The 20,162-nt window shown below is 30.9% G+C and overlaps 4 protein-coding genes across 4 annotated transcripts; 2 read left to right on the top strand and 2 right to left on the bottom strand.

Moving 5' to 3' along the window:
- Window positions 1–541: 541 nt before the first annotated feature.
- On the top strand, window positions 542–6,207 carry LOC145742383 (uncharacterized). Its single transcript, XM_082560163.1, has 10 exons — window positions 542–696; window positions 2,233–2,317; window positions 2,406–2,529; window positions 2,732–2,916; window positions 3,542–3,645; window positions 3,895–4,024; window positions 4,787–5,380; window positions 5,483–5,639; window positions 5,755–5,857; window positions 6,024–6,207. The coding sequence occupies exons 1-10, from the start codon at window positions 542–544 to the stop codon at window positions 6,205–6,207; spliced, it is 1,821 nt and encodes a 606-aa protein (XP_082416289.1).
- A 717-nt stretch (window positions 6,208–6,924) lies between these two features.
- LOC145743048 (uncharacterized) lies at window positions 6,925–9,990 on the top strand. Its single transcript, XM_082560920.1, has 10 exons — window positions 6,925–7,073; window positions 7,201–7,343; window positions 7,432–7,679; window positions 7,860–7,960; window positions 8,030–8,158; window positions 8,292–8,493; window positions 8,704–8,887; window positions 9,095–9,255; window positions 9,471–9,676; window positions 9,785–9,990. Exons 1-10 carry the CDS (start codon window positions 6,944–6,946, stop codon window positions 9,832–9,834), a joined length of 1,554 nt encoding a protein of 517 aa, XP_082417046.1. The 5' UTR covers window positions 6,925–6,943; the 3' UTR covers window positions 9,835–9,990.
- A 69-nt stretch (window positions 9,991–10,059) lies between these two features.
- LOC145742382 (fragile X messenger ribonucleoprotein 1 homolog A-like) lies at window positions 10,060–17,351 on the bottom strand. The gene is made up of 15 exons (XM_082560161.1): window positions 17,261–17,351; window positions 17,071–17,123; window positions 16,761–16,866; window positions 15,545–15,765; window positions 15,102–15,315; window positions 14,322–14,571; window positions 13,916–14,115; window positions 13,616–13,814; window positions 13,353–13,449; window positions 13,146–13,264; window positions 12,836–12,949; window positions 12,569–12,667; window positions 12,161–12,310; window positions 11,923–11,987; window positions 10,060–11,503 (listed from the first exon to the last, which is right to left on the bottom strand). Exons 1-15 carry the CDS (start codon window positions 17,315–17,317, stop codon window positions 11,375–11,377), a joined length of 2,073 nt encoding a protein of 690 aa, XP_082416287.1. The 5' UTR covers window positions 17,318–17,351; the 3' UTR covers window positions 10,060–11,374.
- Window positions 17,352–17,356: 5 nt separating this feature from the next.
- Window positions 17,357–19,199, bottom strand: LOC145741413 (protein PRRC1-like). Its single transcript, XM_082559003.1, has one exon. It carries the CDS (start codon window positions 19,165–19,167, stop codon window positions 18,313–18,315), a length of 855 nt encoding a protein of 284 aa, XP_082415129.1. The 5' UTR covers window positions 19,168–19,199; the 3' UTR covers window positions 17,357–18,312.
- Between the last annotated feature and the right edge of the window lie 963 nt (window positions 19,200–20,162).

The raw sequence follows: 20,162 nt of genomic DNA, 5'->3' as shown, positions 1-20,162 counted from the left end.
AGTTAGAATTTATCGGGCTACTATTGTTTTTCTTGAATTGAATTATTCATTTAACTTGCTGCACAATGCATTTAGTTAAGCACTTTGCGAAATCGAATTCACACTTTAAACTCATATCGATAATTAAAGTGGTAACATGACATTTTTAGTTTTTTTTGGAAAGTAAGTGTCATTTAGATAGCGTTGGTTATTTTTATTGCAAAATTTGTTGTTTAATTATAACAAAACGCTTAAGCTTTTTTTAAATAATAAAAAGATTAAAAAATACAATATGCTGGTGGCAGTACAATTTGCAAAGGTTTTATTAAAAAAATTTATTTTTACCAACCGAGATAAAAAAACAAGTTAATTGATGTTAAAGATATAAGTAAAAAATGAAATGGTATATGGAATATAAAACCCAATATAGTTTTTATAAGTGCAAGATTTTAGTTAAAAAAAGTATATGCTCGTAAATAAACTATTAAAATTGCTTTACATTTTTTTTATTAGAATTTTAAGTAACAACACAGGTTATCAAGTTTGAAAATGCTAGGCTGTCATGTCGTGGCATTTGTTAGAAAAGATCTTGGATGAAGTTTCCAAACAATCAACTCTAGTTGGAAAAGTCTGGATCACACTTCTATTCGTGTTTCGAATTATAGCGATCACCAGGATCGGAGATACGATTTATGCCGACGAGCAGGCAGCTTTTAAGTAAGTAGAAATATTAAATTATATCGCAAATATTACCCGATGAAAGGCTTTTAAATATTTACGGCAGAATTAAGACGCGATTAAGCGAAACGTGAAATTTTGGCAGAAAATCAATTGATGGGCACGTTACGGTTAAATTTAAATAGCATAGAATTGCAGGATTATTTTTCCCCAAAAATAGCATAATTTTCTATGCAACTATAGACAATACCCTACCTAAAAATAATATTTGTTTAACATTTTAAGGCTATAATTAATAGAATTAACGTATTTTGTAACTATACCTAATAACATATGTACCCGACATTGTTTATGGCATTTGGTTAACGCGTCTATTATTTATAAAGCCTGTGTGGTGTTGTATGTCATCAAACTTATGCATATTTCATTTGTGTGGCTCATGTCCAATCAATTTTAAAAACATAAATTACCTAAATGTTATAAAAAATATCCTATACATGCGATCAATATTATTAAAAATGTGCGCTTTTTATTGTTTAGACTTTAGAGGTTGTAACTTAATTGGGCTATTGTTTGAAATAAACAATCAATCATTTTATAAAAGACATTGTATACTATTGATCCCCATTTTACGTTTTTAAAACAGCGGATTTTTTATTATCACTGGGGTTTTTTAGAATGATGAATTTTTCTTTATTTGGTTATGACTCACATAGAAATCTAATTAAAAGAAAACCCCCATTTTTAAAACACTTAAATTAGGTGTTGAATTAAATGACGCAAGCCTTACGTCCAAAAAGTTTAAATGACTAATTTTACCGCAATATAAAAAAAATCGTTAACCTCTTTGCAAATTTATTAACGGAAAATTTTCGTTTGAAATAGTTATTTTTTAGATGATTGGGTTTATAATTAAACTTAATATTTAAAAACCATAGATAAAAAAAATGTTGTTTTGCTTCTGGATAGAAATATAAAAGATAATTATTAATTTAAATATTAAATGTAATACAAAAACAATTATAATCAAACTTTTAAGCGAGAACAATATTATGTTTAATCAAAAAATTCCGCCGAGCAATTTGTTATAGTTTAAAGATTTTTTAAGCCAGCGTGTTACAGTCCACAGGAATCTTTAATTGATAGTTCGATAATTATAATATCAAATCCAACCAAATATGCTTGCGTATGGAACTGACAAAGGCAGACAGACGCACTGTACCTACTAAATAGCTCACTTGGACAAGCGTCAGAACAGCATGTTACCCAGCTAATATTCATTAACGTTAGTATCGATTTACTGATGAGATAAATATTAACGCATGGCCGATATGCCGTAATAAAATAGCAGCGTTCTTGTTGATTATGACAATTTTGGAATCAAATTGCTTATCCCAATCTATTGATTTTATAGAATTATTATATAGATTTTATAGAATGTGTAATATTAAAATTCACAAAACATATGTATTGATATTCGTTCAATTTTAAAATATGCAATTAAAAAGAAAACCAACAAAAACTTTAACATATGCTTATTACTTTTTGAAATTCAAATATTAAAAATTTTTGTAGATGCAACTCAAGACAGCCGGGTTGTGAAAATGTTTGTTTTAACGACTTCTCTCCAATTTCACACGTACGTTTTTGGGGCTTTCAGGTAATTTGTCATCCTTAATTTTTATTTATTAAACATTTGTTATTTGATTCACATTGCAAAATTTTTTTTATTTTTGTTGATGTTTTAGACCATTATAGTTGCTACTCCACCAGTTATATTTATTATATATGCTGCCCACATTGTTGGAAAGCTAGGTCATTATAAATTAACAGGACGACATGTTGAATTGGATAAAAGAAAAAAGAAAGAAGGTAAAAGAAGATTCTTAATACAAACTTAGGCAAACTAAAATTTATAAAACTAACTTTGTTAAAACGTGATTTTATTACCTTTTGATACTTAATTTTTTTAAAGGTTAACATAGGCTTATTGAGTAAAACTTAGGTTCATTAAGACTTAGGAATTTGAAAATATAAATAATACTAAGTTATCTAACAGAACATCATTTTACAGCATCCCATCATAAAGACGAATTTAAAAAGAAATCAATTTCGAATGAAACAATTTTACCTAAGAAACATTTTCCTAATTCCAAATATCCAATTTCAAACAAAATTCCCAAGCACCCGGAAGTTGATCAGAGGTTAAGTGAAATGGTAAATGCTGACGTCATACTAAGAACTTACAGTCAAAGTCAGGTAAGCAAGATTGTATTATGTTTGCATTTGTTACTACTTTTAAGAATATAAAAAGCAATTTCTGTTACAGCATGTTAAAGTAGTTAAAATTTAAAGATCTATTTTAAGATCACAAAAACTATATATGGTAGTACGAAAAAACGAGGAAATCACATTTGTGAAAACGCTAAAACGTAAATAGGGTCATTTAATTTACGTTAATTAATTGGAGTCCAAATGCAGACAACTATTGATTTGCTCATTTAATTAGTTGTGGCTTTTAACACTTTTAATCAATTCATTAAACAATTTATTTTGAATATCGTAGTAAAATGCCATCATTTCAAAAAGCTCTATATTCATTTTTCAATTAACTTCTGTTATAACCCATAGAAAAGTTTCGTATTACTAATAAAATATTAATATTCTTACTCACGGTTTGGCATTGAGATGATGTCTATACCACAAAGAAATTGTTTTCTAAAAATAGGCAGTGTCGCAAGTCTATAATTAATTTTGTATAATACAACTAAGCGTTTGTATAAGTAAAAATAAATGGGCACATAGAATCCTATACCTTAAAAGGTACCAAAATATTACCAATTTGTGAGGCTATATACTTAAACCAATGCATTTATATATGTAGGAACAACCACCACCATCCTATAATGAATACCCAAGTAATTTCTGTGAAGAAGTAGATTTCAATAAGATCACATCAATGCCATATTATCCTCCTACAACCGACAGGTAAGAACAGTAAAAAGGATTTATTTTTTATTAAAAGTTTAATGACACTTTTAAATAAATGTTTAGAAAATGCCTTTTCGATTCTTCAGCTTTTTGTTTATAGTTTGTATCATAAATTGCGTTATTTAAATTTTTTGCTGATGTGAAAAGTTATTTAAATTTGCTAAGATTTCCCTTCTCACGTTCAAGCAGCTTTAAACGATTATCGAAATTTTGCCGGCAAATTTCTTTAAACCAAATACAAAGAAGATATAGTTACGATCTACCCGCTTCCACCAGAAAGGTGACGTCACCACCAGTTAGTGCGTCAACGCAAGATCTAAGTTTCAGAAATGACGTCACGCCTAGAAACTATACCGTCGCTAAAGAATGTGGCTTGGTAAGAAAATAAAGTTAAAATAAAAGATACATTTAAAAAATTAGCATTCATTCGTTAAAAAATGTTAAATATGTATTTAAAAGATTTATTGCAGCTAATTCTTAAAATGTTTGAATTTTATTTAAAAATAACCAATAAGGATTATACAATTTTGTTGACAAGGGAATTCATATAAGACTCCAAATGCCAACAAATAGCAATTAATAATTCATAAAAAAATTTATTAATTCTTGCGCAGTGTTTACTGGTATGATCCTTTGGTTGTCCAATATTACGTTAAACAAATATGTTACCTTTTTACCAATATTAATACATCACAAGTGTGATAGGACATGCCCATTGCAATGACATGTGCGGTCTTACGTAAGATTGCACCGATTTGATATTTATCGATTACTTGTCTAATATTAAAAATAGAGAATGGATTGAAATCCCATGGATGCCATAATTTAGCCCTAGCTTTCAAGGCCAGATTACCCGCTTACTGATGAATACGCATAAGGGATTATTGACTGGATTTACGATTACGTAAAGTAGCGAACTCTGACCTAAGTCGGGCAAGAAAATTAAATTTTTGCAAGATTAGTTTTAGGATTACTATGTATTGTGTTTTTTAATGTTGTATTTATGGCCATCAAATGTCTAATGAAGCCTTTTGCAAAATTTGCAAAGCCTTTTGCAAAATTATTACTCTTCAATGCCCGTTACCTTGACAGAAATTCATGATTAATTGCTTAGTCAACCATTTTGTGTTTTTTTTAGGAGGAGGTAATGGAGCCTAACTACCCTTGGGGGTCTGGCGAAATAAACAAGACATATAAACGTTCAGACCAGGACAGTGCATTTTCAGAAAACGGTTCAGCTACTAATTCGTTTAGCAATTTATATCAAACCGTTCAACTAAAAACGCCACAATCATACTCAACCGTACCCTATAGCCCAAAACTGACAAAAACTTCTGCTAAATTCCCGATGTCGAGGCTCACCAGTTCACACGGAATTACGTTTTCAGCGCCAGGCGGATACAACAATTTTGAAAACACTATATCCCAGTCAAATTATGCGCAGAACCCATTAAAGTCTTCAATGAAGCAAAAACAACCAACAACTCCTGTAACCGCAAAGAAACGGTGCCGGACATTTACACCAGGTTATAGCGGTTCGTCTTCTGTTTTTAAGTCGCCAAAGATCCAGGCATTTGTCAAGAGAATGGAAAGCCACATAGGAATCGCTTACTTTATGCAGTGCTTTTTTCGAATCCTACTTGAACTGTGTTTTTTAATGCTACAATACTATTTGTTTCAATTCGATGTGCCGGAGTTATACCGCTGTAACAGATGGCCTTGTCCCAATACGGTAATATTTAAATTTTAAATTCTGGTTTTAAGTTGTTTTATTTTCAATGTCGTTGAGGAATTTGTTAAAAAATTAACTTTATCGCAAATTTGTCATCTATAGGTTGATTGTTTTGTATCAAGACCCCGCGAAAAAGAAACCATGCTAATGTTTATGTTCGGCATTTCTGTGCTCTGTATCGCCCTCTCGTGTTACGAAATATTTCTCCTCATTTATCATAGAACAAATGACTTCCACAAATCACGCAAGTTAAAAAAGGGTAAAAAAAAAAAAAATCATCTCCTAGTAGGAGTGAAAATATAACTACAATAAATAAATTACAAAAATAACTTTACCATATGAATTATATAATAAATGTAAAATTACTTTTTTAGATCTTCAAAAAGTTGTTATATATGGTAAAGAAGGAGGAAATGTGGTTATTAAAGGAAATGTAAAACAAAAAATTCTTGAAGAAGAAGCGAAAAAAAAACTACTGTAAGTGTTAGTTTACACATTAACCGTTTTCTGAATTATTAACACACATATTAAAATTGTAAACAATTGCCATTGAAAAAATTGTTTGGTCATTTCTTAAAATAAATACAATAAAGAAGTATTTGTTGGCAATTTTGTACACAATTAATTTTAATTTATGTATTAGGTTATATGGTGACACAACATCAAGTAGTGAAGCGACGACAAGTAGTTCAGATGACTCGGATAACGACGATGGTCAAGCCTCATTGAACTCTGAGGAACTGAGCGATATGTTTGAAAATGAAGTCGAGGATATCGGAGATTTCCAGGACGCTGGAAACGATCAAGAAAACGAAATGGGCACCTAAACACTAGAGAGGGATTATTGAACACTTATGTGCTAATATATATATTAATGGCAATTAGTCACGTGATAAGCACGTGACCACAAATCAAGTGAAAAGGACGGTAAAAGCAACTGAAGATTATACCGGTTTACCAAAACCATAAATAAAAATTTACAATATGTAACTTAAATATTTTCTCAACACCCAATGTTATAAAACTCATTAGGTCTTCTTTTTCTGTCCCATTGTTTCGTTAAAACTTACAGTAATTAAGCCTACATAATGTTATAGAAAATTGCATGATTCTCTATTATTCATCCTTTTTTTTATTTATTTTACAATTAATTGTGTCAAAGTGTTAGTGTAATGTTTTAAAGTTTTTGGAATAAATAAAAGGTTCCAGCATCAAAATAAAACTAATTGCATCAAAACATAGTTTAAAATTTTATACAATGTTTTTAAAGACATATTAACGATAGTAACGTTGCTTAAACTTAAACAGTATTCCTTGTTTATATGCGTTATAACTTTTCATATGGTATGACTGTTTCCCTATTGTTGCTAACCTAAAACTTAATAACGGGAAGCACTATTTCCTGATTAGATCATTATAGAATGCTGCTTAAGCTTACTTGCTATTTTCAAATTAACTTCTTTTACGTTGTTTATGGTAACAAGTAAGATTTAAAACTAAAATCAGTAAGATATTGTTTTATTGTAGTTTATGCATTTAGAACATTTGCAACAAAAGTTAAGAATGTGTAAGCAATTGATTGCAAGTTTTCTGATAACATGTGGGATATTATGTATTACAAATGCAATGTTACCTGGCCATAATGAATGGCTAGGATTCCATAGACCTTCAGAGGGCCATATTGATATTCTAGGTAAGTACCTTGTGTAGTTGTAGCCATTTGATATACGCACATGTCTGATTTACAAACAAATACAGTGAAAGCAATAATAAAAAGTAATGGTAACAAGCTTCATATTAAATCAGCATGTTTATTTTAGAATACATTCCAACCCCACAAGAGTTTTGGGATAGTTATTGCAGTATCGGAAAACCTGTCCTTATAAAACAAGCAGCCTCAACTATGCCAGCAATATTAAAATGGACAGATTCTTATCTATCTGACAATTATGGAGACTTAATGGTAGTCTTAAAAAAATATATATATACGTATGGTTACCAAACTTTTGCAACGTAAGTATAGATTCAATGTAACTCAAGCTTTTTTGTAGGTTAAGTTAGAAAGCAAAAAAGAGAAAGACTTTAAACCCGAAGGAAATTTGGGCATGGGCCAAGACTCGATTGCTGAATTTATCAGCACGTACATCGAGCAAAACAAGTATATTGTTTCCCAACTGCCCGGGCCTTTAGCATCAGACGTTGCAGTACCACAATGCTTATTATGTGGAAGTTTTCGCGACCGAATTCTTGAGGCAAACCTATGGCTTAGCTCAGGAAATACCCAAAGTTTATTGCACAGGTAAAAGGAAATACCCAAAGTTAATGCAAAGGCCTTACGTTTAAAAACTATGTGACTAATAATTATATACAATGTTTTGTATAGCTGTTTTGACAAACAAATAAAATTAAATTTATTAGGCCGTAATGAACTAGTGTTACGCTGCAATTTTTTGAATGGTTTTACTGTTATACATTGTAGAGATGCTGACAATGCAATAAATTGTCTTTTAAATGGGACAAAAGATTGGATTTTGATCGATCCAAAACACGAAGATCTACTTCCTATAGCAGTTGAAGCAGGTAAAATTTAAACTCAATCTTCATCTATTCTTTGAAAATCTGCTATATGATTAAAATAACAATTTACAGGAACTCCTTATGGTGGATTTACCTTGTTAGATGTCAACAAAGTTGATTTGGTTCGTTTTCCTAAAGTTAAAGACGTGCCTTGGTATTACGCAAATGTCAGCGCAGGAGATTGTTTGTTTTTGCCAAAAAGTAAAATTTGATTATATTAATAAAAGTACAATAAGAAATTTTTTAAAATATTGTATCCAACGCCATTTAAAAGCATATACTTGAATGTATTTTATATTTTGTGTTTTTATATATTGTGCAACATTTTAAATAGGTCATTGGCACCAAGTTCGATCTTATGGAAACAAAAACATGGCCGTTAGTTTTCTTCTTGCTAGGTTGGAAGAATTTGAACCATATGGTTGCCCTAAATCAGGGTTGCCAGATAGCGAATTGTTAAACGAGGTTCCTATGGTATGGACTTACGACGGGTACACCGGTCAAACAATGGGAAACACTGATCCATTTGAATTAAAGTAAGACAAGTATTAGGTTAAATATTCTCAACTCATTTTGTCTTATCTATTTTTTTAAACTAAAGAAATGTCAAAAAGAAAAAAACAAGTAGGAAAAATGGATGTTATATGATTTGGATAACATTTAATGAAGACTTTATTAAAAAGTTAATGGGCAATTTAGGTTTCAGTAAACCTTATCATAAATAAAATTGCTCTTTATAATCACAGTGAAACAATAAGCGAGTTATGTGATATGGGAAACGGGCAAATCACTTACGAAATATTAGAAGAGTATGTAGTTTCGAATTTGGACATTGAGGAAGAACATTTAAGGGGGACAGTTGAATATAATCCGGAAGAGTTGGAGCACGGAGAGGCGGATGTTCAGGTCATGAGGGAAAGAGCTAAATTAGTAAGTTTTGATTTTAAATTTTTAAAGAAATACTATAAACTACAAAAACTTAGTCGTTTACTTGCTTTTGGGCATAATCTTTTGCTATTATTATTTTATTTTTGTATAAATATTTAAAGGGCTTTAATAGACCTGTATATTGTAAAGTATTATACCCAAAATTAATAATATATTTGCAAATCATTGCAATTTATGATTTATTTTCAGATTATGGAACTCATAGACATCGAAAACACTGGAGTTATATCATGTAAAAACTTGTCGCGTCTAGATGTTTCAATGCTGAAACAGATTGCAACAATATTGGATCCAGATCCAGCAAATACAGCTGATTATGAATTTGTACAGATTGAAGATGCGACGATCAAGTAAGTATATTTTCATGAGTAGTTTTTTAACATACTGAAATTTTATCAAATTTAACTTTAAAAATATTGCATCAGATTTCGGAACAAAAAGTGTGACCAACGTTAAAGCGTTAGTATAGGCCTATGGATAACCTTTAATTTCTCTGTAGTTCTATAACATTAATAAAGCATTAGTTAGCAAAAAAGTTTACAATATATATTTTTATATTACTTAGGCTTATGATAGCTGATTCAATCGGTTTAAAAGAGAACCAGTTTATAAAGAGTTACTTAAAAGCTGATGGTTCAAAATCTGGTGCAAAATGGGTTTTGGAAACGTTGGACTCAAACCAAGATCATTTTATCTCATTGGAAGAAATTGAGAGCAACTTAGACATGGTATTGGATCGGTATAAGTCATCAACATTTAAAGATACATTTAGTAAGTATTATAAGGTTTGATGACCATTTCGTATTATATTATAAGTGGTACTCACAAAGGTACCATCGTTCCGTGTATTACCGTTAATCATATTTGTTTTGTATATAGATGTACATACTAGCAGCAATGACGACCGTTTACCTAAAGAAGAGCTTTAAAAAAGGAAGTGTTAAACCTTTTTGCAAGTGTCACACAAAGGAAGTATATGTGGGATTTTTTTTACTTATTTCGGATTGGACATGGCGGAAGAAATAGGAAACCGCTTTTATTTTCAAGACATATTTTTCTGCTATCAACACTGCTTTTATGTTAGACAAGCGATTTAAATTAATAAAAAAGATTTTGTCTTGTTCGAAACTATAAAATTGAAACACACTTTTAGGAACTAAATTGAATTTATTTAGAATTTTTTTCATGCTTAAAGAGTAACAATCCGTTGAATCAGGTGGCACATCATGCATATAAAGTATATACGAAATATGAGCAAATATAGCACTTTGTAGAATTAACACGCCCGATTCAAAATAGAGTTTCACTAAGAATTAACTACAATTACAGATCAACAGAAAATGAAATTTTAATAACAAGATTTCACAGTGCGTTATCTGCTTCTAAGTCACGTGTCAACGTACAAGTGATGTCATAGTCGGTTAAAAGATTCAACCAATCACAACACGATAACGAGCTTAAGACACGACCGATAATAACAATGTAAAAAATGCGAATTTTGTTTAATAAAGAAAGAAAAAACAACGTAGCAAATTGATTACAAACAACAAGCAAAAAAGCATGCAAGATTTACTACAAAAACGATCGACAAATTGCTAAATATAATACGTCAGAAGCTATCAAAACTTGAAAGCGCGGTGAAAAAGTTGCCCGAAATAGATGTCAGCACTCTACCCATGGACAGGACAACTCGATTCAAAATTGTCTCGGTTTCGGGGAATCCCACCCCTCATCAGCTGCGCTGGGGCAAAAGTGCAGACATTTGTTAAATCCAAAAAAAAAGTAAATTTTTTGCGCCAAAAACTAGCTAATGGTTTTGCGTAAAATTTTTTTAGCAATTGCTTAAATTTTTAGAGATGTCTTAAACTTTAGAACATAAAAAGCGCCGGTTTGATTATTAAAGTGTGTAACAAAGCGATGCCGATGACTTGACGACAAAAAAATATAAACAACAACGTTCCGCAATCAGTTGTGTAATACAATAAATACAAAAAGGAATTTCTTATACCCGATAGCTTAATAGACATCATCATTTATATGTAGGTGAATAAAAAAAATTCCCCTACAACATTCGCAAACCTACAATAAAGTGAAAAGTCAACTTACAAAAATAATAAATATAGCAAGCCAGGCTTACAGTGATACGAAAACGACAAATAAATAGATGAACGTCAACATATAACCAGAAAGCATGCAATTGTGCTTCAAAGGGTAGCCCTCAACGAGAAAATCGGTAAAAAACCCAATTTGTTTTGAAGTATATTGTTTAGTTAGTATTGAAACTAAGCTGCACCAGATTCAAAGCACCCAGCTGGCGAAGTCTTATATTTGCAATACATGAGCCATCTTAGCTAACAAGATGGCGTCATATGATAAATAAACTAACTAAATAAAGTATTTATGAAGCGATGGTAGTAGGCCTTCAAGGTTATCAATAGGAAAACAACAGCACGAGATCACCTGACAAGACTATGCAACGCCGTTAGTGGCAGCAGGAGGGTTTGATTTTTTCGCTTTATCCTCCGTTACTTTTTTGGCACGTGGTGGTCGCTGTTCTTTGGAAACCGTATTAGGTGCATGCGAGCTATGCTCACCATTCTAAATTGTCAAAAAAGGTAAAAAAAAGGTTAAGATAATACTTGTAGTGTTGATTAGTTAACAATGTTAGTAAATTTAATATTAGGAGAGTGCTAATATATATTTATCCGGCAGCGTGGTGTAAATCCGACAGCGTGGTGTAGTAGTAAGAACACTTGCTACACCACACATAAGGTCGTGGGTTCAATCCTCACTGCTCTCATGCTGTAGCGCCCTTGAGTAAGGCGCTATAAACGGTATAAACTCCTGCCGAGCCAGCACTTAATCAGCAGTATAATTTTCGGGCAATTATAATCTATATTATTACAAACTGCCACAGGCAACTTGAGACTGGGTCGAAGTAACTGATGTAACTCTATGTTTAAGTCGCGCATTCGACTTTCCCACATCAAGGATAAATATATATACAAAAAAAATACCTGTTGTTTTGTTTCAGCCATGTTTTTGTTGTCTTTTACATTTTGAACCTTCACATTTTCTTTTGCTATAAAAACCATAGTAACAAAAACTTTACAATTATTAATTTATAATTGCACTTAATAACATATTCAAACATTTAAAGTTGTTTGATTTAGAAATAGGTGACAAAGAGAAAACAAAGATAATCGGAAAAAACAGGAACAACAGATTAATTTTGAAAAAGAAAAAAGAACAAACCAGGAATATCGTTAGAGCTAACAATGTCATCAACATTAGCATCAGTAGTGTTTCCATTTACTAAACTAACTTCGTTAGAGTTAGTTTGGGTTTCTTCGTTTAACACAGGTTCAAGTGGGGGAAACTCATTTTCGCAAGTTGAATCAGGGACTTCAGGAAATAAAAGAGAAAACAGAAAAGGGTTGAAATAAAAGAGAGGTAAGATAAAAAAAAAAGAGTTTATTTTTAGGAATAAGAAAATATAATATTCCTAAATGGTAAAGAATGCAGAAGGCTGCAAATGCCTTTTTTATTTAACTGTTCAACATAGTGGTGTGAAATGTACAAATAATTTAACGCAAATGGTACTTTTAAGTCCTTATAACTAGAAAAGTACTTTTTTAGTTTTTACAAGTTATTTAAACTTACCAGGTACATCCCCATTAACATTCTGTGGATCTCCTCTTGCACCTCCTCTTCCCCTTCCTCCTCTACCTCTTCCTCTTCCCCTTCCTCCTCTCTGATTGCCTAAAGATCACAACATTTTAATAAACTTTATTTACATAAAATTTTAAGTCTAGCAACAATTTAAAAATGAAGTAAAATGATTGTTTTCCAATTATTTGAAATAGTTTTGAAAATTTGGTCAACAAAAATCTGAAAACTTTTTTTGTTTAAAGTTAATTTAATATTTACCTCGGTAATTGCTTTGTTCTCCAGTGTTAGCAACTCTCTGCTCATTCCTCTCATTTTCCCTTCTATTCTGATCCTCGCTTCTCCGTTGCTCCTCATCAGTGTAATCCTCTCCTCCTGTGAAATTAAATTGGGTTTTGTCCTAATTAGCATGATAAGAGTTAGCGTCAGAAAGAACTTAAAAAAAAATATAAAATACTGAAACAACAAAATGACTTAACAAATTAAATTTCCGAAATAAAAAGTACAGAAATAGAGTTTGGAAATAACAGATCGAAAACTAAGATCAATAACTGCCAAGAATTAAACTTACTTTGATTTCTGTAGTTAGATGGGCCTCCGTTCTGGTAGTTTCCCCTATTTCCCCCTCTACCCCTTCTATTGTTATAACCTCCACGTTGGTACCTTGGGTTAGCCACTGGTCCATATTCCCTTAAAAAAAAAAGTCAAAAAAATTTATATTTTTATAAATATAAAAAGGGGTTAAAAAGTTATAAAATATAAAGCCACAATATTTTACCTTCTTGTAAGCGGTTTTCCTTCTGCCATTGAATCACCAGTTTCTGAACCAGTGTCAGAAACATTAGAGAATTCAGAGTTTGTTCCCCCATTTCCTTCTAAATAAAAAAACACTTTATTTATAATATGGATAGTTATCATGCACTAAGCACAGAAGCCATATCACAAAAAAAATATATAAAACAGCAATAAACAAATTTAAATTTATATCCAGATACTCGAAAATTAAATTATGTTTTTTTGAACCCATATTTTATTATTTACCTCTATCAGAATATTGTCTTCTGTCGTTGTATCTTCGATGAGGTCTCGGAAATCGTTGATTAGAGTCACTGTCATCTCCTCCTCTCGGAGGAAGATGATTCATGGATTGGTGAGAAGGTCCCTGAGAAGGCCCTCCGATTCCGAGTTGTCGGATCTTTTGCATCATATTCTGTTGCTCAAGACGAAGACCATCAAGATCCTAAAAAATTTAGAAAATATTTAATTACTTGTTTACCGATATTTTATTTAAATGTAACTTAATCCAATTACACTAATAAAAAAATCTAATAAGCTCCTTACTTTTAAATAAGCAACATGATAATCCAGCAAAGCTCTTGCGTTCTTGATACTTTCCATTGTACCAACAAACTTGAATGGAACAAGCCCATCATCTCTGTAGTTTGGGTCATTTTCATCATCCCCAATTACCCGCACACGGAGGACACCAGACTTGTCGATCATCTCCTGAATGGTGATTCCTTTCTTCCCGATCACTTTGCCTAAATTCACAAAGAAAAATATTATTAAATAGTTAGATTTAATATCTCAAAATTTTATATCAATTATTAGAATTTTTCTACTTTAATTCTACCCCTGTCTACTAATATTTTTAAATTTTAACGACCAATAATGTTGCACTAATTAAAAAAAACAAATTTTAAAACAAAACTTTCGAACTCAGACTCTTCAATATTAAATATCTTACCAACAAATGGTCTTGGCACCAACACCTCCTCCTCAGTAAATTCCAACATTTCCCTTGCCTTTTGAACTGCCTCCTTGGTTTCTCCATACACAGTAAACTCGTGCAAGACCTCATCCAATATGATGTCCAAAACTCCGGGGACTTTGCGAGCGGATATAATATTCACTCCGTTGGTTCCAATCGATAGACCGATAAAGTCAGAGGCCACAGTGAAACGTTCCATGCAAGAACTGGCACGTTGCTGGCTTACCTAATAAAATAAATTAAAATTCCAATACAGTACAAACCAAATCGTTATTTATTTTTTAAGTATATATTAAAAAATAAGTATTAAATTATGTATAGGTCAAGGCAATGCTACAATAAACTCTATTGTTGTATAAGAAACTGAAAGTATAAAATTACTCACACAACGCTAACTTAATGTTGTATAGCTACCACACCTTATTTTATTATTAAAAATTAAAAATAATTGTTACAGTTATACCACTAGCCAGTAAAAACAAACTAAACAAAGGAAACTTTTTAAAAAACAAAACAAATGTGTTAGCATCAAGCTTTACTGAAAAATGTTTAAATTTAAATTTAAGATGTTTTTTTAACTGAAAAAAGCACCAAAATTTATACCAAAAAAATTAAATTCATTAAAACTCTAGTTCCATAAAGCAGATTTGTTAGATTATGCTTACATATACAACTATAAAATATAAAGAAATTGAAAATTTTTTCAAATGTTCACTTTTTTTTAGCTTTTTTCATAAACTTAAACATGTACTATACCTCAAGTTGTTTAGCTGCTTCTTCTACCCTTTGTAACATCTGCAACTTGGTCCTCAAGCTCCGAAAGTGTAACTCTGACACAATACTTGCCCTCTTTCGAGCTGCCTCAGTCGAAACGATGACATCCAAACACTTTTGATCAGGTTTGTATCGGACCATGATAGCTCCAATACTTCGTTGGAACTCGATGTGTGCATCGATGTACTTGGTACAGCTAAAACAATAAAAACACTGCCAATTTAAGATCTGTTTTATTAGGCCTTTCTATCTTAATTAACAATTGAATTTAAATGATACTAGTCCATAAATACTAATACCGAATACCAAAGTAATGGTAAACAATTAATTTTTATTATTTTAATAATTTTTTTTTTAATTTTGTTTCATCTAGCCATTAATATAAACATTATGTTTTCATTTAAAATAATTGTTTATCAACTTACAATTCCTGTAAATCCTCAGGCACTGGTAAGGCAACTTTTAGCACCGGTGAGTTTATAAAAATCGGGTTTTTGTTCACTTTTCGAAGTCTTTCTTTCGTCACAATCTCGGTGTACTTGGGGTCACAAGTTTGATACTCGATGACGTGAAATTCACCTTTGCACATTCGAACCTTGGCCAACCACCAACCACATGGTTCCCTTTCATTTGCCCTTGTGTGAACCTGATGGTGGAATTTTGATAATATTTTGTTTTAAAGTCAAATATTTTTATTGAAATTTCTGGCTAAAAAATTTTATCGTAAAAATAAAAGTCAATAAAAAATAATTAACATTCGAATTTGATAATATTCATAAAGTAACAAAATGCAACAAAAATCAAAATAATTACAAAAAAATAGATTTAAAAAACAGAAAAGGATATTAGTTTAACAAATAAAAGCTCATAATTTAAGTGAAAACCAAATAGGCCTTGGGCCCCAAAAAGAGTGTTAAAATTCCTAATATCAGATTTCAAAAGAGTTATAAGGTCCAATAAACTAAGTTGTTTAGAATGATGTCATGCATAACTTAGGAAAATGACAGCACACATAGGATTTGGAGATTATTATATTACGGTAGTGGTTAGGGACACGGTGACTCAAATGCCATGAAAGTTAAACTAAACAGTTTAAGATAAACAATATTTAAAATCTGTAGTTTAATATACACAAAAAATTAAATTGTCTTCTAAAATTTATTAATTAATATTCTTTAAAAATTGTTTGAAAGTGATATCTTGCCAGTATAACATAGTTTATTCAGAATACAAAGGAACAGAAATATACTAAAGTTTTGATAAAGGGGATTATAACACAGTAATATAACATTGAGTAGCACGTCAAACAACATTTTTGTTTGCCCACAATTTTATATTCAAGTCAAAACCACTTAACTACACTTCACAGAGATATTTGTTCAATTAAATTTTAAAATTATAAGCCAATAATTTGAATTAAGTACTGGTAATCCTAAACAATTGTTGCACATAAGTGTAAATAATTTTTTAACTTAAATAAAATACCATACCAGATATAATAAAAAATAGACTATTGGTAATCAACTTTTAATGAAAAAGTAGACAAAAATATTAGACGGTACTCAATATAAACAAACCATGATTAGATAACACAAAATAAAACTTAACAATAATATTTTATAATTTAAAAAAAGTACTGACCTCAACATCTTGTCCTTCTACCAAGTCATTATCACTTAAAGCTGATTCTTCTAAAGTAGGTGCAAATCTAACTTCCTTCAGTGAGATTTTTCGCTCAGCTTGCCAGCTATTTAAAAAGGTAATTTTTTAAAACTAACCAGATTATGATTAAAATATAATACTTTACATTTAAGAAAAAACATAACAATTATTTTTTTTCCTTAAAACACTGTATAATTGTATATAAAAAGGGTAAAGACTATTTTATAAATATACTGTAGAAAAACTTGTATAAAATTGTAAAAGTAATTTTTTAGGTTAAGAATCTTACTTGTTTTCAAATGTTACAGAAACACCATCGGCAAACACATCACTAAGAAATGCCTGTAAAGATAAAACAATATTACACACAAGGTATATGCAAAAGTTATAAATTTATTGTCAAATTTACAAATTGATGAGATACATCAAAAAAAGATTTTAAAGAAGATGTTTTACGCCTTTAAATAAAATCCATTTACCTTGTAGTAAGCAGTGTTCGAACCTTGTACTTCAACAGCTCTATGTTCCATGTTCATATAATTGTCAATCCAAAATATTAAAATTTGCCTTAAATCCTACACAATTGCACATAAGAAAAAAATAAAGCTTTTAAGATTTAAAGCAAAATATACTGGCAATATTGCTTATAACGTATTCTATGTCACTTTCACCACTTATGATATATAATAAGATACAATACCATTATAAACACAATATCTACAGAAACCACTGAATTTTTGCACCAATGTCTATAACAACTGTTTAGCTGTTTAATAAATACTAAACTACCAGTGCCTTGCTTAGACAGTGGTTTACAGATATAATGTCATAAAAACAGATGTTGCAGTAATAATTGTAACCACTCAACAGTTATAATTGCCAGACAGAGATAATAATATAAACATGAGGCACCATATTAGAATATGCCACTTTACATTAAACTATTTTAGATTTAAGCTTACTAGTCCACGTGCAATATTTAAAAAAATAGTAAAAAATTTGCTGAAATAAAACACACATTCCATATTTATAAAAAAAATAAGAATAAATTTTTAATGTTTAGTAAGTTTAACTGAGATTAGAAATTATTGGTTAATAAGTATATACTAAACATAACTTACAAAATTTAAATAACAATTTAAAAAAATTAAATAAGCTACATAGTTCAGTTAAAAAAATCTATACAACTAAAATTTTAACCTAATAAAAGTTCACATAAATAAACTCAAGAGTGTTAATTATAACATCTGCTATGTTTGATAACCAACAGAGAATTTACACAATTTTTAATAAACACTTTTTAAGGCAGCTGCTATAAAATGATAGTAAACTACTACATTACAAATTGTATATGTATGTATATAGTCTATTTATATTATTTATATATATTCGTTTTAATCAGTATTATATAAGTTCTTTATAAAAACGTTTGGCTTCTGGTATTTGGCATATTTAGATATTAAAACACAATTCTTTTGGTTTAACAATAACAGCAATATTGCTTGCTATACTAAGTTAAGAAATAAACATATTAAACGTCATCTTTTTGGACAGTTTTTTCTGGCAACCTTCTTTTGTAAAGTTCGGCCAATGAAAGTGCGGCAGAATAAATAATATCTCTTCGAGAGCGACCTGTCATTGCACGATGCCAATCAGAGGGTGTTATCCAAGGAACAGACTTTTGTATACTTTCTCCAACAGTTACAGCGAGGCCAGACCATCGAAGATCATAATCACTCGGTGTCGATTTTTCCATATCAGCAATGATACTGCTGTCAATAGGAACTGCAAGGCTAAAGATTTTTAAAGAAATGTTATTTTCACGATCTTGAAGGATGATGCAAGCAATATCAAACCACTGCTCGGGTAGCTGCTCTGCTACGAAGCTCTCAATAGCTACAACAATTTGACCATCTTGCACCATGTCATTCTTTTTTAGATTATCGATGCGTTCTTGGGCACATTTTACACCTGCCGAGTACCCAACTGGTTGGGGAGCCCCGTTGGGTTGAGATGCTACACCTGTCACTGTAGCAGCACCGAAAACATGTTGAAAGGCATCACGAATCGCAGCCCATTTGACTTCCTTATCAGAGGCAACGACAATGTTGATCTCACCTCCCTCCTTGATGTAAGGAGTCATACCAGGATCAAGAGTGGTTATTACTTTGTCGACACCTGTTTTTGTTTTTTCCATCACTTTTTGAACAAATTGATTGCTTGATGCAGATTTGATCCATCCCCAGACTCCGCTTCCTTCCGGTTTCTCCTCCTCCGAAGTAGTTAAAGGTTCCTGCTCCTTGTTTGGTTCAGGATCAACAGTCATAGCAGACGTTGGAGGATTTAATTTTTGGTCTGGTTCTGAACTCACAACTTCTTGCATCATTTTTAACAATTAAATTAACTAATGCAATACAAATATCTAGCAAAATGAAATAAAAATTTAATGTTTCAAACAAACTTGGTAATACATATTATATCTAACACTTCTTGTTATATATACTAAGTATTTAATTAACAGCCTTTTAAAATAGTTTTAATAAAATATTAAGAATTAAATAAGGATCTCTATTAGTTACGCACGCCCTACATAAACAGGGCGTGTAACCAAAATGCGGCACATGTAATTAAACAAAGAGGTTGCATAAATTAAACCCTTACCCTAACCCTCACCTATTCAGTTTACCCATTAACACATCTGCCTCGTAAAGTGGACTTAGTTATACTCATTAAAACATATTTCAAGTAATTTTTAATGTCTGGTTGAACAATTGCCATACTTAGATTATAACGCCTTGTTAAATTCGGCCGTGCGAAAGTAATAGAGATCCTTAAATAAATTATATGAATCTAATAGTCAAAACAAATTAAATTGAATTAGGTCAGATTAGGCCGATGGGTTTGGTGAGAAGAGAGTTATAAATAGCAGGAATTGACCCATTCAATCCAGTATACGTTACAGGTTGTTAAGCACCCTCTAAAAAAAGAAACTTCTTAACACTACCCCACAAAGGCGGACAATAAGATTTACTCAGAAAGCAAAGCAAAACAATGTTTAGTTAAAATATTAAAATTGAAAGCTAAAAGTATGCTAAGAACAGCCTAATCATACGATTTATGTAACCGTTTAAACAGTTTAATTAATTGGTAAAAACGCGTCCGTTACACTAAAACTTAAATATAAACAATAATTAACAGATAAAACAATAAACCAGCATGGCAATAGCCCCAGCCATCAAAAACAGATGTTCGTGAAGTTCCCGTATCAAAAATTCTTGAATTTTTTTATAAATACGAAATGTAACAATTTGTGACTGACACAACACAACGGTTACTTTTATTTCTAGTTGAACTTTTTATCCCCGAAAAAAAGTTTTGTTT

Source organism: Corella eumyota, chromosome 2, assembly GCF_963082875.1.
Source record: "Corella eumyota chromosome 2, kaCorEumy4.1, whole genome shotgun sequence".
NCBI classification, from domain to species: domain Eukaryota; kingdom Metazoa; phylum Chordata; class Ascidiacea; order Phlebobranchia; family Corellidae; genus Corella; species Corella eumyota.
The sequence above is the reverse complement of the archived record's forward strand: the minus strand, read 5'-3'. Positions and strand labels throughout refer to the sequence as shown.